We start from the raw sequence: 13,306 nt of genomic DNA, 5'->3' as shown, positions 1-13,306 counted from the left end.
CAACTGTTACTTGTTTTAAAGGGTAAGTTCACCTTTACAGAAAAATCTGTAAGGTGAACTTACACAGGACCCCCTCCTCACCCCCCCTCCCCGGTCCCGCTGACCTGGAGTGCGGCAATCACCCACTCTGGCACATCGGGTCGCTGCCTCACCTCGTCAAGAGGTACGTTTAGGAGCATTCTAATTGGTCGGTGTTGTCACATGTATGGCGCAGACCAATCAGAACCCGCGTAGCCCACGGGCGAAGAGGAGAGAAAGCTGTGGGGATTTCAAATCCCTGGACCGGTACAGCGGTACAGTGCGGAGGATCGCCAGACTCCAGGATAGCGAGATCAGGGGGGGTGGGGAGGGGGTCCAGTGTAAGTTCACCTTACAGATTTAGGTGAACTTACGCTTTAAGCTCTAAGCTCTAGGTAGGCTCAGACAATCAAAGTGATCAATTTTACTATGCAGAAAAGCATATGTGATGGAAACATTTACATTTTTAAAAATGATCCTTCGTGCTGAGGTTTTTGCGTATCTGCGAAACTGTCACTTGTTACATAGTAAGCAGAATTTTGTGGGTACAAGGACCTTGGTATATGTGTGCAAGTTATACAGCATCACTTGATACCAGCGGCCCCTGTTCTCCACCCTGCTGACCCTGTACACTGCTAACCTTATCCTCTGCCCTACTGACCTCCCATACTCTTCCTCCTTGACATTTTTTTCACTGCACCCCGACATTAGACAAGCTAGATCCCGCCCTGTCATCAATGTGACATAGCCCTTTGGGTTCCTGGTCTATTTCAGAGATCCTAGCAACTAACAGCCTTTATATTCACTATGCATATTGCAACAAGACAAAAGAGCAAGTACATGTTTACAGCACCATTCTGATTTGGTGGCAATAAACAACATCTGCAATGTGTTCAGATCTGCTGAGAAGTAGTCATATCCTAATAGAAGTCAATTGGAATGCTAGGGATAGGCTATTCAACTCAAACTGTTTTGCAGACATTTAGTAAGCAGTTGTAAACAGATTTCTTTTTGGAAGTCACTTCTTGTCACAAGCAATGGTTAGGACTCCAAGGGGAGGCTACACACTGCAAGGAAATATCCTTCTACAGCAGGTGCAGGGCAGCCATCAGGTGCAGGGCAGCCTATGGGTTATCTTACCGAATCCGCACACCGGCCACCTCACCTGTACGCACTCTGCCCCCCCGACACACACCTGTATATATGGCAGTCCCCCCTCACACACACCTGTATATATGGCAGTCCCCCCAAACACACACACCTGTATATATATGTCAGCCCCCCCATACATACATGCACACACCTGTATATATGGCAGCCCCCCTCACACACATACCAGTATACATGTCAGCCCCCCTCATATACATACACACACCCCTGTATATATTCCCCCCCCCCCACGCACCAGTATATATGTCAGCCCCCCCCTAACACACCTGTATATATGTCAGCGCCCCCCCCCCACACACACATACCTGTATATATCTCAGCCCCCCCACACACCTGTATATATGTCAGCGCCCCCCACACACACACCTGTATATATGTCAGCCACACCCCCACACACACCTGTATATATGTCAGCCACACCCCCACACACACACCTCTATATATGTCAGCCACACCCCCACACACCTGTATATACAGTGGGGACGGAAAGTATTCAGAACCCCTTAAATTTTTCACTCTTTGTTATATTGCAGCCATTTGCTAAAATCATTTAAGTTCATTTTTTTCCTCATTAATGTACACACAGCACCCCATATTGACAGAAAAACCACAGAATTGTTGAAATTTTTGCAGATTTATTAAGAAAAGAAAAACTGAAATATCACATGGTCCTAAGTATTCAGACCCTTTGCTGTGACGCTCATATATTTAACTCAGGTGCTGTCCATTTCTTCTGATCATCCTTGAGATGGTTCTACACCTTCATTTGAGTCCAGCTGTGTTTGATTATACCGATTGGACTTGATTAGGAAAGCCACACACCTGTCTATATAAGACCTTACAGCTCACAGTGCATGTCAGAGCAAATGAGAATCATGAGGTCAAAGGAACTGCCTGAAGAGCTCAGAGACAGAATTGTGACAAGGCACAGATCTGGCCAAGGTTACAAAAAAATTTCTGCTGCACTTAGGCCCCTTTCACACTGGGGCGGTTTGCAGGCGCTATTGCACTAAAAATAGCGCCTGCAAACGGACCCGAAACAGCCGCTGCTGTCTCTCCAGTGTGAAAGCCCCGAGGGCTTTCACACTGGAGCGGTGCGCTAGCAGGACGGGAAAAAAAGTCCTGCTAGCTGCATCTTCGGAGCGGTGTATACACTGCTCCTTCACCGCTCCTGCCCATTGAAATCAATGGGACAGCATGGCTATACCGCCAGCAAAGCGCCTCTGCAGAAGCGCTTTGCGGTGGTTTTTAACCCTTTCTTGGCCGCTAGCGGGGGCAGTTTTACCCTTGCCTAGCGGCCAAGAAAGGGTTAAAAACCACCGCAAAGCGCTTCTGCAGAATACTGACGGTAAAGCGCCGCTAACAATACGCCAACGCCGCCCCTGCCCCAGTGTGAAAGGGGCCTTAAGGTTCCTAAGAGCACAGTGGCCTCCATAATCCTTAAATGGAAGACGTTTGAGACGACCAGAACCCTTCCTAGAGCTGGCCGTCTGGCCAAACTGAGCTATCAGGGGAGAAGAGCCTTGGTGAGAGAGGTAAAGAAGAACCCAAAGATCACTGTGGCTGAGCTCCAGAGATACATTTAGGAGATGGGAGAGAGTTGTAGAAAGTCAACCATCACTGCAGCCCTCCACCAGTCGAGGCTTTATGACAGAGTGGCCAGACGGAAGCCTTTCCTCAGTGGAAGACACATGAAAGCCCGCATGGAGATTGCTAAAAAAAAAAAAACACCTGAAAGACTCCAAGATGGTGAGAAATAAGATTTTCTGGTCTGATGAGACCAGGATAGAACATTTTGGCCTTAATTCTAAGCGGTATGTGTGGAGAAAACCAGGTACTGCTCATCACCTGTCCAATACAGTCGCAACAGTGAAGCATGGTGGTGGCTGCATCATGCTGTGGGGGTGTTTTTCAGTTGCAGGGACAGGACGACGAGGGAAAGATGAATGCGCCCAAGTACAGGGATATCCTGGACAAAATCCTTCTCCAGAGTGCTCAGGACCTCAGACTGGGCCAAAAGTTTACCTTCCAACAAGACAATGACCCTAAGCACACAGCTAAAATAATGAAGGAGTGGCTTCACAACAACTCCATGACTGTTCTTGAATGTCCCAGCCAGAGCCCTGACTTAAACCCAATTGAGCATTTCTGGAGAGACCTAAAAATGGCTGTCCACCAACGTTTACCATCCAACCTGACAGAACAGGAGAGGATCTGCAAGGAGGAATGGCAGAGGATCCCCAAATCCAGGTGTGAAAAACTTGTTGCATCTTTCCCAAAAAGACTCATGGCTGTATTAGATCAAAAGGGTGCTTCTACTAAATTACTGAGCAAAGGGTCTGAATACTTAGGACCATGTGATATTTCAGTTTTTTTTTTTTTTTTTAATAAATCTGCAAAAATGTCAACAATTCTGTGTTTTTCTGTCAATATGGGGGTGCTGTGTGTACATTAATGAGGAAAAAAATGAACTTAAATGATTTTAGCAAATGGCTGCAATATAACAAAGAGTGAAAAATTTAAGGGGGTCTGAATACTTTCCGTCCCCCACTGTATGTCAGCGCCCCCACACACACACACACCCGTATATATGTCAGCGCCCCCACACACACACACACACACACACACACACACACACACACACCTGTATATATATCTTAGCGCCCCCCGACACACATCTGTATATATGTCAGCCACCCCCCCACACCTATATATACGTCCCCGCCCCCCAAACACACACCTGTATATATGTCAGCCGCACCCCCCCCCACACACACGTATATATGTCAGCGCCCCCCACACACATACCTGTATATATCTCAGCCCGCCCCCCACACACATACACACACCTGTATATATATCTCAGCGCCCCCCCGACACACACCTGTATCTATGTCAGCCACACCCCCACACACCTGTATATGTATGTATATATATATATATATATATATATATATATATATATATATATATATATATATATATATAATCTCAGCCACCCCTCCACACACACACTTGTATATATGTCAGCACCCCCCCAACACACATCTGTATATATGTCAGCCACCCCCTCCACACACACACACACCCGTATATATGTCAGTGCCCCCCCCCCCCCCACACACCTGTATATATCTCAGCGCCGCCCCAACACACATCTGTATATATGTCAGCCACCCCCCCCCACATATATATATATATACACACATACATATATATATATATATATATATATACACACACATATATACACACATCACCGCCCCCCAAACACCTGTATATATGTCAGCCGCACGCCCCCCCCAACACCCCCCCCCCCCCGCCACACACACACCTGTATATATCTCAGCCACCCCTCTACACACAAACACACACACCTGTATATATCTCAGCACCCCCCCCCCCACATCTGTCTATATATATGTCAGCCACACACACACACACACACACACACACACACACACACACACACACACACACACCTGCATATACGTCAGCACCCCCCCACACACACGCCTGTATATATGTCAGCCCCCCCCCTCCCCACACACACACGTACACCTGTATATATGGCAGCCCCACATACACAAGTCTGTACACACACAAGGCTCTGGCCCCTCCCTGTACACAAACAGCCCCCCTCCCTTAGCTTCACAGCCCCTACTTCCTACTTGGTCCCAGCTCATTTTTACAAAGCCGACATGTTGCTGAGAAGCATAGTACAGGCATATCACTAGCACACAAGGGGTGCACATGCACATAGTAGCCAGAGGTGGCAGTAAAGAGCTTGATGTCTGAGTCAATGGCACGAGAACTGCAGAAACTGTGAGATCGTTTCTGTACTGCACAGTACCCATCCTGTCTTCTTCTGGCCCAGGCGGGTCCCTCGGGCCCCGGGGCCCCTTGCAGTTGTAACGGCTGTACCCCCCCTGATGGTGGCCTTGATCAGGTGTCACTAAATGGCAGACCACGGTCTGGACCCGGATCGAATGACCATCCTATCCAAACCGCAGCTCAGCCACTTAGCAGCCTGGGTGTCCTCTCCTGCTTGATGTATTCCTTCTCCCGCCACCACCCCATCTTTCATCCGTACAGCAGTTGATAGAAGAAAGCGCACCATGTCTGGACAGAGGGCTCCTCAACTGTTCAAGTTAACAAGCCCATGGTATGTTGCCTATCACCTGCCCGTTAACATGAAAAGTCCCACCCTCTATCCAGACATGCCACATCTTCTGCCTACCAACTGCTGTGTAAAGTAGGATTGGAAAGGTTGCAGAAGGGCTATGATTGGAAGTGGGAAATGTTATGTAGAGAAGGTGGGCTTTTGTGTAAAGGGGACTGGGGGATGTAAGGTAGGGGGCTGTTAAGGGGACTACGATACAACGAAGGGGAGCTGTGCAGGGGACAAGAATACAAGGAAAGGGGGCTGGGAAGAGAACTGGGAAACAAGAGGGGGGGGGGGGTGAAGGGCAAACATAAGAGGGCGCCTACATCTAGGTGCACGCACTATATAAAAATGGATCAAGGCTCATCATAAACCAATATAGACCTCCATGGGATCACCATGAGGCTGATAGCTGTACTTCCATCAAGAACTCTGCTTCAACTAGCCACATGCCTGCATAGCTCTGCAGCCTCACAGTTTATCCCATGGGGGTCTATATGGGTTTAGGACAAGCCTTGATCCACTCTTATCTAGTTAGTGCATTTTTATTGTCTTTTAGGCTTTTGTGTTTGTTTTTTTATATGTGTATTAGGATGTCAAGACCTAAAAGAGAAGTATGGGTTTCTTTTTTTTTAGATTTATACTTACCTAGGTGGATGCAGCATCGGTCCGATGCTTCATGTCCCCCTGCGCCTCTGCACTGAAAACCGAGTGATCAAACACCGCCAATCACTCGGTTTTCATAGCTCTGTGAGCAAAGAGCTGTAGACTGTCAGTCACAGCTCTCTGCTCATCTCCCTCCTCACTCATTGGAGTGCTGAGCTGTGAAGGGCGCGGAGCGGCCGTCTCATCGGCTCACTGAGATGGGTGTCAGTCCAGGTACCTGGCAGATCCAGACTTCCATTGTCAGGATGACGCGGTGCTTGGACTGATATCCGTGGCATCAGCAGAGAGCAGACTTCAGTCCGCTCTCTGCTAAAAACAGGTTACAGGAGTGCAAAAACGAATTGCACGCCTGTGTTCCATAGGAGAAGCCCAGCCAAACGAGCTTTGGTTGGACTTCTCCTTTAATCTGAGAGGAGCTGCAGCCACTTCACCTGGTGTTCCATACCACTCTCCTGGCCCTCTTATGAGCCCTGTTAAATTACAGTCGAGTTCCAGTCAGCCCTCCAGTGGCCCTCTTATGAGCCCTGTTAAATTACAGTCGAGTTCCAGTCAGCGTAATAGCTTTTTCATATTCTTTGGGGCTGTGAAGGGGACTGGAATGCAAGGTAGGGGGGCTTTGAATGGGACTGGGATACAAGAAAGGGGCCGCTGTGGTACATGACCCCAGATGTTCTCCATGCCATTTTCCCCAATAGTTCCGGTAGATGTTGGAGATGCCAGGGAGCAAAGGGCACCTTCATACATATATACTGGAGCTGTCCACTGTTAACTCCCTACTGGTCCACAGTCGAACAATTAATAGCACGCCTCCTGGACACGCAGGTCCAGGCATCCCCAAAATTCTTCCTATTGGGCCTATCGCCACTTAAACTTCCCACTCCATATAAAAAGCTGGTACGCCACATACTAACGGCGACAAGATGCCTTATAGCACTACACTGGAAACGTTCTTCTCCCCCCTCTGCTGAGGATCTATAGTCTAGAATAAAGGACATAGAGGTGATGGAGAAGATGACGGCCAGACTACAAGATAGACTGGAAGCACATAACAGGGTCTGGGAGCTATGGCACCTCCGGGAGGACCCACCATGACCAGGTAACACCACCGTTGATATATCTACTATACCCCCCCCCCCCCCCTTCTACTTTCCTCTTTTCCTACTACCCCCTTCTACACTATGTAAACCTGTGATTTCTATAAGTTACAAAGAACTAGATTATGATTCTGCAACCACATTAAAGTTATAAACGTGCCAATAGATACATTAAATGACAGACGATGACGCCCAGTTAGCACTTTGCAAAGTTTTAATATTGGAACATAGCAATTGAATACTAGCACTCTATACAGAAAACCTGCATTTTTGTACTACTGTTACATTTGCCACTTGTTGATGCATAATGTATTGCAAAAACGAAATAAAAAACGTTATTTGAAAAAAAAAAAAAAAAGAAAGGGGCCGCTGTGAAAAGGGATGGGAATACAAGGAAAGGGGCCTGTGATGTAAGGTGAGGTCTGTTTGAAGGAAACTTGGGATGTAAAGAGGGGGGCTGTGATGTGAAGAGATGACAGAGGACACCGGTGTGAAGGGGAGGGGGGACTGTGATGTGAGGGCTGAGGACATTGATGTAAAGGGGGAAGGTCTGTGATATAAGGCAGGGACTGAGGAGTAAAAAAGATGCTGTATTGTAAAGGTTGTGCTGTGATGTAAAAATGCAATGCAAGAGGCAGCACTGTGGTGTAAAGAGGAGACTGACATCAAGAGGGCTGTGATGTGAAGGGGAGGACTGATGACAATAATGTAAAGGGGAAACAGTAATGCGAGAGGTGGGGAGAGGCTGAAATATGAAAGATCCTACCAGACGAGACTCGACCTCCTGTTGGAAGAAAATTTTCAAGCTGTAGAAGGACAGGAGGGTTTAGTTTCACAAGAATTCCCTTCTTGGCAAACATTTGAAAAAGGCTTTACCAAACGCTTTGTAAATGGCAGGAAGTGATCATCAAATATCCTAGGCATGAACATCTGACTTTTCTTTCCTGGTGTGCTTATTTGTTCTGAGTTAGTGACTGGGAAAATAATAAAGCCAATGGTCAGCATAATTTGGGGAGCTAGCATTTTCAGAAAGCCGAGTTTCTTTTCAGGAAAGGTTTATTTTAATGGTGGGTGACTGACTTGTGTTTCCTGTTTAGGGAAGAGGAGCATTCTCGCTCGTTGTTGTCTGGAACAATGACAAGGGGAGAAAGTTGAGCATTAAATTCCATTTTTTTTTTTTTTTTTTTTTGGCACATTGGTCACTTATTTATCCAAAACTGGATCTTTTGTATTAAAAATAAGAAATCACACAACTAAATACTTTACACCAGATTTTAATGTTTAAATGTTCAAACATTCCAACAGTAAAGACAAATAAATAGGATGCAGCTTTATTAATAAAGCAATGGTAAATTAACATTTTAATTGTATTTTATTAAAAAGTTATTTCAGAAAATGAAATTGTTGAAAATTTGCCATCAAGAAATATAAAATAACTCCATAAAAAACAATATTATTACAAATAACAGGGCACTAATTTGGAATATCTAGTGCGCCAGAAAACTTTCTGTAGAAAAAAAAAAGAAAGAAAAAAAGTTTGCCCTTTATGAAAAGTCCTAACACCAGCTGACAGAAGGATTGAATGAACCGGTGCCGACTTCCATCAGACTATAGGATCCCTAAAACTTTACAGCAGACACTCACCCAGCACTGTCCATCTCCACAAATACTCAAAATGGGGGTCTACCTATGTTGCCCTCCCTAATTACTGCCTTTCCCAAGTACTGACAGATGTCAGTGTGCCTGACTTTATGCAAATACTGACTTTCAGACAGTGGATATTGAGATACTAGAGAAGCAGATCATGTCAGTGCAGGTACCATGTAGCACTTTTTATCATTTTTATTAAATGTTATTAAAAGACATACAGTACAGGAGAGTGGCCTTGACACAACACCAAGCCACTCCAACGACTAAACGTGGTCAACAAATACAGATAACAATCGTACTAATATAGTCTTCTGGCTGAAAGTCAAAAAAACAGCCCTACCTCCCCCCCTCCTCAACAGCCCACAACTCAGTTCACCTCGATCCTCAGACAGCACCACCACCTAAGGAAAGAGAAGAACTGAAGGATATGCACCAAACGCACCAGTGTAACATTCGGCAGTAGTGTATAGCGTAATCAACTCCAACTCATATTACCATTAACCAAAGTGTGAGGAACCAGTGGTTCAGATTACACCCTCCTCAGTAAAGAAAAGATTAGATTCCTCCCAACCCTGACTCATGAGTTGATGGAATAAGGACTCATAGGGCCTCAAGCTCCGTTATCCCACCATTACCTCAGAATTATACCAAGCCTGCCACACCTTATCAAACTTTTCCACACAGCCTCTGGATGGGTATGTCGCCTTATAGTACGGCATCATAGAACTCACCAACCCCTTCCAAAAGGGCAGAGTGGGAGCTCCCGGCTTCCTCCAATTTAACAAAATAGCCTTCCTCCCATAGAACAAAAGGATGCTCAGTAGCGTTCTATGTGCTCTGAATGGGACCCAGTAGACACACTGTAATTGATAATGGAATTGGTACCATTAGAACCTTTGCTATGCAGGAAGTCACCCCAGACCAAAAAGCTTGGATCTGGGGGCACTCTCAGAAGACATGGTTTGCGTCTGCCAGGGAAAAAGAACATCTCCAGCAGTCCGCCATAACAGATGGATAGAGTCTGGTCTGTGTGAAACAAATTTTGTGCAAAAATTTGAAGTGTATCAGTCTATCCCTTGCAGAAACCAAATACTGGAAGGGGTGGTCCCACATATCATCCCTTTCCTCCCCTTGAATGTCAGATACCTCCACCTCCCATCTATCCCTACATTTTGTTACCGCTGGTGGCCTCTTCTTAACCAGCTCTTTGTAGGTCACAAATAGCGTTTTGGAAAGGTTTTCTACCCTGAGAAAATCTTCCAAGGCAGAGGGAATTGACTATTCTCAGGTCCTAAATTGAGCCCGAAAGGCATGGCAAAGTTGTAGGAACCCGAAAAAAAGTTAGGAAGTGAATGTCTATCCTTGAGAGCTGATCAAAAGTTAGTAGTTCCCCATCCATGGTAATATCTTAAAGTAGCTTGATACCTTTAGTCACCCATACCATGGGATATGAGTAGAAGTAAAAGTGGGGCAGTCTAGGGTTCATCCACAAAGGAGTTAATGGTGAGAAACCCAAGTGGTTTGGACACGCCAGCTTGACTGACTCATCCTACCATGTAGCACCTTAAAAAGAAACTGAGCTCTATAAGCTGTTCCGAAAAAAGGGAGCAGATGACAAAGGACTAGTCAGCAGTGTTGCCTGTGGCCTCCCTGCAGTTGATCTTTTCCTCATTAGTAACTTCGCTTCCTGTGTGAAGGCAGCCATCTTGGTAGAGAGTAAAGAGCAGGGCTTTGCTTCCTTCATTCACATCAATTAAAAGGATAGTTCACCTTTTGAAAAGAAATAAATAAATGCACATTTTTTTGCAGGTAACCTCACATGGCCATGCTGTTTTCAAATTGTGACTGCGGGTGCAGGGAGAAGATACCCCGCCTACTATCACAGGGAGGGGGAGATAAGTTGCTGATGCTGGAACCTCTGTGACTACACCCCGATGGGTGGGAGAAATACATCAGGAAGAGTGTCCGGAGCAGCACTGACTGGGGCCATACACAGCCATATCCACATTCCACGAGTCGGCTTTGAGCAGCGTCTTACCCCGCAGATGCTGGAACATTACATGTCCCACCCTAAAAACAGGTGGAACATGCTCCAAATGTAGACTTTTCCTTTAAGGCCCCTTTCACACGGGCTTTCCAATCAGGTCCGCCTGCCAGTTTTTCAGGTGGACCTGATCAGACCCTCCATTTGGAGCGGCGGATGTCAGCGGTGACATGTTCGCTGTCACCCGCCGCTATCCGATCCTGTCCGTGAAAACCAGGCGGAATGGAAACCCCATTTTACATCGGTCTGGTTGATCGCATGAAAACTGACAGGCGGTTGTTTTCATCCGATCTCCCCATAGAGGAGAGCGGGGCTCTGATAGGTCCGTCTCTGCACAGTGTGCAGAGACAGACCTATCATCCACCTGTTCAGCGGATCGATCCCCTGCTGAGCAAAGCGGTGTCCGTCGGGCGGAGCGCCCATGTGAAAGCACCCCAAGAGCCTGTTTATTATTGCTGTCAATGACACTGATGCTAAGGGTAAATAGTGCCGCCACTGAAAATGTAGAAGTGTTTATTATTGATGTCCCAGAGTGCCATTGCAGAGCTGAATTAGCAGTCCCCCAAACCAGAACCAGAGGCAGCAAGGGACCTAAATGGGGCCTTTAAGCTGGGGTTTAGATGGTGTGGAAGTCGGGTGTGGGAAACAATAAAAAAAAAAAAATTTTTTTGCACAGAGTGGGGTTTTAGATTGAACACCATTGACCATCTACAGTATATAGCTCATATTCTGTTTCAATTAAAACAAAGTAATTTACCGAAAAAGAAAGCTACTGCGTAGCACAGGATCATTTTGCATATTCACTATGCAACAATAAAAGGGTCTATTTATCATTACTGTTGGATGTTTAACAAGGCATGGAGATGGCAGGTAAATGGGTTACCTAAAGCATATAAAACCAGTTGTGACGGTATCACTTTTCTTTACACAGTCATCTTTAGTTGACAACTATTCCCAGTAAAGTGAGCCTACTGCTCCATTCACACTTGTGCAACTTGTCATGCAGCTTTGGACATCAAGGCCACATGACAAGTCCTTCTCCATGTTTAGTTCAAGCCCTACTTTGATCCGACTTTGATGTAACTTGAGGGCCATAGACTTCATTGTTAACCCTCAAAAGTTGCATTAAAGTCATACCTGAATGTTCTACAATGCAACAGTTGTCTATTATCACTGGTCAAAGCCATATCCAAGTTGCACAACTTTGAAGTCATACAAGTGTGAATGGAGCCTCAATCCAAAACCAAAAACGTAATACATTGCTTGCTAGTCCTTGGTGTGGTGGCTGCATTTGTTTTCCTTTTTTGTGGTTCCTTTGCTTTTTTTTCACCAGGCTATACTCCATATAGCACACTTCCTGTTGCTTTATTTTAACCTGGTTATACTGCATATAACACTTCCTGTCCCTGGGTGGCTATGTCACTCCTCCACGGTATAATTATAAAAATATATATATATATATATATATATATATATATATATATATATATATATATATATATATACACACATACACATATATATACACACATACACATATATATACACACACACACACACATTTTTTTTTCCAAATAACAAAGAAAACCAATGCAGCCATCATATCTAAGGACTGTACGCTGTTATACATTACATTTATGTTCTTGCCTTTAAATATAGAAAAATCTAAGCTATAAGCTAGGAGTCATTCAGTGCCCCACGCACAAATCTGTAAAAGAACTGTGTAAACCCATATGTCAAAAACCAATGGGATGAGTTGGTGATGCTCATGTTATTATATCTGTAATTCTGAATTCCATAAGGGCTTGGTAACACAGGGAGCCAGAACACAAAATAACTAATACAGAAACACATGCTTTATAAACATGTGCAGGGAAAAATCAAATTAGTTTAACCACTTGAGGTCCAGGCCATAGCCGAATGACGGCTACAGCGCGGACCTCAATTTCCAGGAGGCCGTCATGGGACGTCCTCCACTGTGCACGCGCACCGCGCGCACCCTGCAGGGCACGCGGTGCGATCACTGAGTCACAGAGACTCGGATGATCACAGATCCGATCCCGGCCCCTTACCATGTGATCAGCTGTCAGCCAATGACAGCTGATCACATGATATAAACAAAAGCTTGTTAATCGGTTTCTTTTTCTCCTCACGCTGACAGCGTGAGGAGAAAAAAAAGCCGATCACCGGCTTATGTTAAAGGGACATCGGTCCCAAAGAGGAAGGAGGCACATATGCCTCATCTGAGCCTGCCAGTGCCATCTGTCATTGCCACCTGCCAGTGCCCACAGTGCCCCCTATGAATGCCAACAAGTGCATTATTGCCACCCATCAGTGCCCATCACTGCCGCCTCATCAGCGTACATCAATGAAGGAGAAAAATTACCTGTTTGCAAAATTTTATAACAAAATATAACTTTTTTTTTTTTAATTCAGTCTTTCAATTTTTTTAACAAAAAATAAAAACTGCAGAGGTGATCAAATAGCACCAAAAGAAAG

At 45.5% G+C, this 13,306-nt stretch overlaps 1 protein-coding gene across 3 annotated transcripts in view; it reads right to left on the bottom strand.

Annotated features, from left to right (window-relative positions):
• The window catches only part of AFG2A (AFG2 AAA ATPase homolog A), a 621,949-nt gene that overhangs the window by 605,016 nt on the left and 3,627 nt on the right, over positions 1-13,306 (bottom strand). Inside the window, exon 1 of one of the 3 annotated variants that reach the window (XM_073603621.1) lies at positions 7,880-8,024. The exons of the other annotated variants lie outside the window; for them this stretch is intronic. Coding sequence (XP_073459722.1) covers positions 7,880-7,973 — 94 coding nt within the window. The 5' untranslated portion in view covers positions 7,974-8,024. Of the gene's footprint in view, positions 1-7,879; positions 8,025-13,306 lie in introns of those variants that run through there. 3 annotated transcript variants of the gene reach the window in all.

Source organism: Aquarana catesbeiana, linkage group LG01 (genome assembly GCF_042186555.1).
Source record: "Aquarana catesbeiana isolate 2022-GZ linkage group LG01, ASM4218655v1, whole genome shotgun sequence".
NCBI lineage: Eukaryota > Metazoa > Chordata > Amphibia > Anura > Ranidae > Aquarana > Aquarana catesbeiana.
This window is presented reverse-complemented; position numbering and strand designations above follow the sequence as displayed.